Here is a 1,734-nt window from a genome sequence, read left to right on the forward strand (position 1 = left end):
ACACCCTCCTCCAAAATAAAATATTTCATTTCCAATAGCAGCAGCTGCATAGCCCCAAACACCCAGTGGAGGATTACCAGTGGTGGGTTTCTGCTCCCACCTACCAGTCACCAAGTGGTACACCTCCATGACAGAACACATTGATTTCTTCTTTTCATTATTATGTACTTCAGGGAGATTAGGCTGTTTCCCACCCCACATATACAGATAGTCTCCTACCCGTACAGTGGAGTGGTACATCCTCTTCACTGGTTGATAGTCTATAGATAACAAGAGGTAACAGTAACTGAATGATACACTAATAGTGAGTGACCTTTTCCAGGACCTTTAGCTGCCATTTTGGTAAATGATGAGGTAACGCCCATACACTTCAATCCGTATACTATAATTGTACTGTACGTAAACTTCAAACACGTGCAACCAGTCACAACTACTCAAAATTTCTACTTTCTAATAATATTTTACTATTTCTTAATGTTGTGATTCAATTTAATCATCATCATCATCTTCAATATGTATAAAATCATCATTCTCATTATTATTAGTTGTAGTGACTACCTCCTCAACGACCACTGGACTAGGAACAGTTGCACTAGAGGAAGAGAAACAACTATACTAGGGCCACGTTGACTTTTCCACTCATTATAAATTCAACCTTCATAGGTCATCTTTTAAGTAGCTGACAATTATGAATAAGTGTTTGTTAAGTATTTGTTTATCTTAATGTTTACCACTAAGAATGCAATTAAAAAGTACAGTACATTTGTAATTTTTATTAAAACCAAAAGTATATAAAATAAGAGATAAAAAATAGTCAAATGGCCTTGTCAGTTGCTGCCTTGATATCATAGAGAAAGGCCGAGTTTTGGGTTCCAGCAGGCTATCTGACTGGTGGGATTGCTCATCTAATCAGGTTCATCACTGGATTCACAACTGACATGAGTAACAAATAAACTCAGACACACTAAGTCTTGCTTGTACACCAAGCCTATCATTCTGCCAGTAGTGGTCCTCAAAGAAGAGAAAACCATCTGCGTGGCTGAACGGGAAGTGTTTGAACAGTTTCATTGTCTTAAAAAAGATGACTTACTTGTAGCGTATGCTGTCCTCTTAAACGTTGCCTCTAATTGTCTTCGCCTGTGATTCCAGTCATATTCTTTGTCCTTTTCGTCTTATTTCCTTCCCGTTCCCTCTGCTGTTGAATCGCCGCCATCTTTCTTGCAGTCAGCTTGCTGCCCACGTGTTCACGAAGCGTAGGTGGTAGTAATGGCGTAAGTACTTGCTAAGTGGCCTCGTGCTTTGATTTTTTTCTTTCACTTTGACAAGCTTCGCTCTACTATTATCTTATATCAAAGGAACCCAAAATCCAAGCATTGCACAAAAGTGAAACACCGCCGTTTATAGCACTTAAAATAAGAAAGTTATTCAAAATTTAAAATGGCAAAGTCAGTGTGGCCCTACTATAGAAGACACAACTGGAGAAGGAGGAAGTAGAGACCAAGAGAGAAGGGTTTAGGGCATACATGTACATGTATCTTACATCATAATCACTGACAGTGACTTTATGTCTTTTCTTAGAAGAGTGACCTCTTCCCATGTGTTGCTGTTCATGTTTGATTGACAAATTCTTCATTTCTAACTTCTCCTCAAGGGAAGACATTGTCAACCATCTCCTCCTGTAGGCATCATCACGTCGATCCAACTCCCTGCCTATGTCACACCAGCAAATTACAA

The 1,734-nt window shown here is 39.1% G+C and overlaps 1 protein-coding gene and 1 long non-coding RNA gene across 2 annotated transcripts in view; both read right to left on the reverse strand.

The window, feature by feature from the left end:
• LOC100634497 (probable serine/threonine-protein kinase drkD) overlaps nt 1-338 on the reverse strand; it is a 4,624-nt gene extending 4,286 nt beyond the window's left edge. The window contains exons 1-2 of the mRNA XM_020006009.1: nt 314-338; nt 5-260 (exon numbers count right to left, since the gene is read on the reverse strand). Coding sequence (XP_019861568.1) covers nt 5-260; nt 314-338 — 281 coding nt within the window. The remainder of the gene's footprint in view (nt 1-4; nt 261-313) is intronic.
• Nucleotides 339-689: 351 nt separating this feature from the next.
• On the reverse strand, nt 690-1,724 carry LOC109590060 (uncharacterized). The gene is made up of 2 exons (XR_002189095.1): nt 1,091-1,724; nt 690-1,039 (listed from the first exon to the last, which is right to left on the reverse strand). It is a non-coding gene; the product is annotated as an uncharacterized LOC109590060 (long non-coding RNA).
• Between the last annotated feature and the right edge of the window lie 10 nt (nt 1,725-1,734).

The sequence above is a fragment of the Amphimedon queenslandica genome, unplaced genomic scaffold (genome assembly GCF_000090795.2).
Source record: "Amphimedon queenslandica unplaced genomic scaffold, v1.1 AMPQUscaffold_10556, whole genome shotgun sequence".
Classification (NCBI taxonomy): domain Eukaryota; kingdom Metazoa; phylum Porifera; class Demospongiae; order Haplosclerida; family Niphatidae; genus Amphimedon; species Amphimedon queenslandica.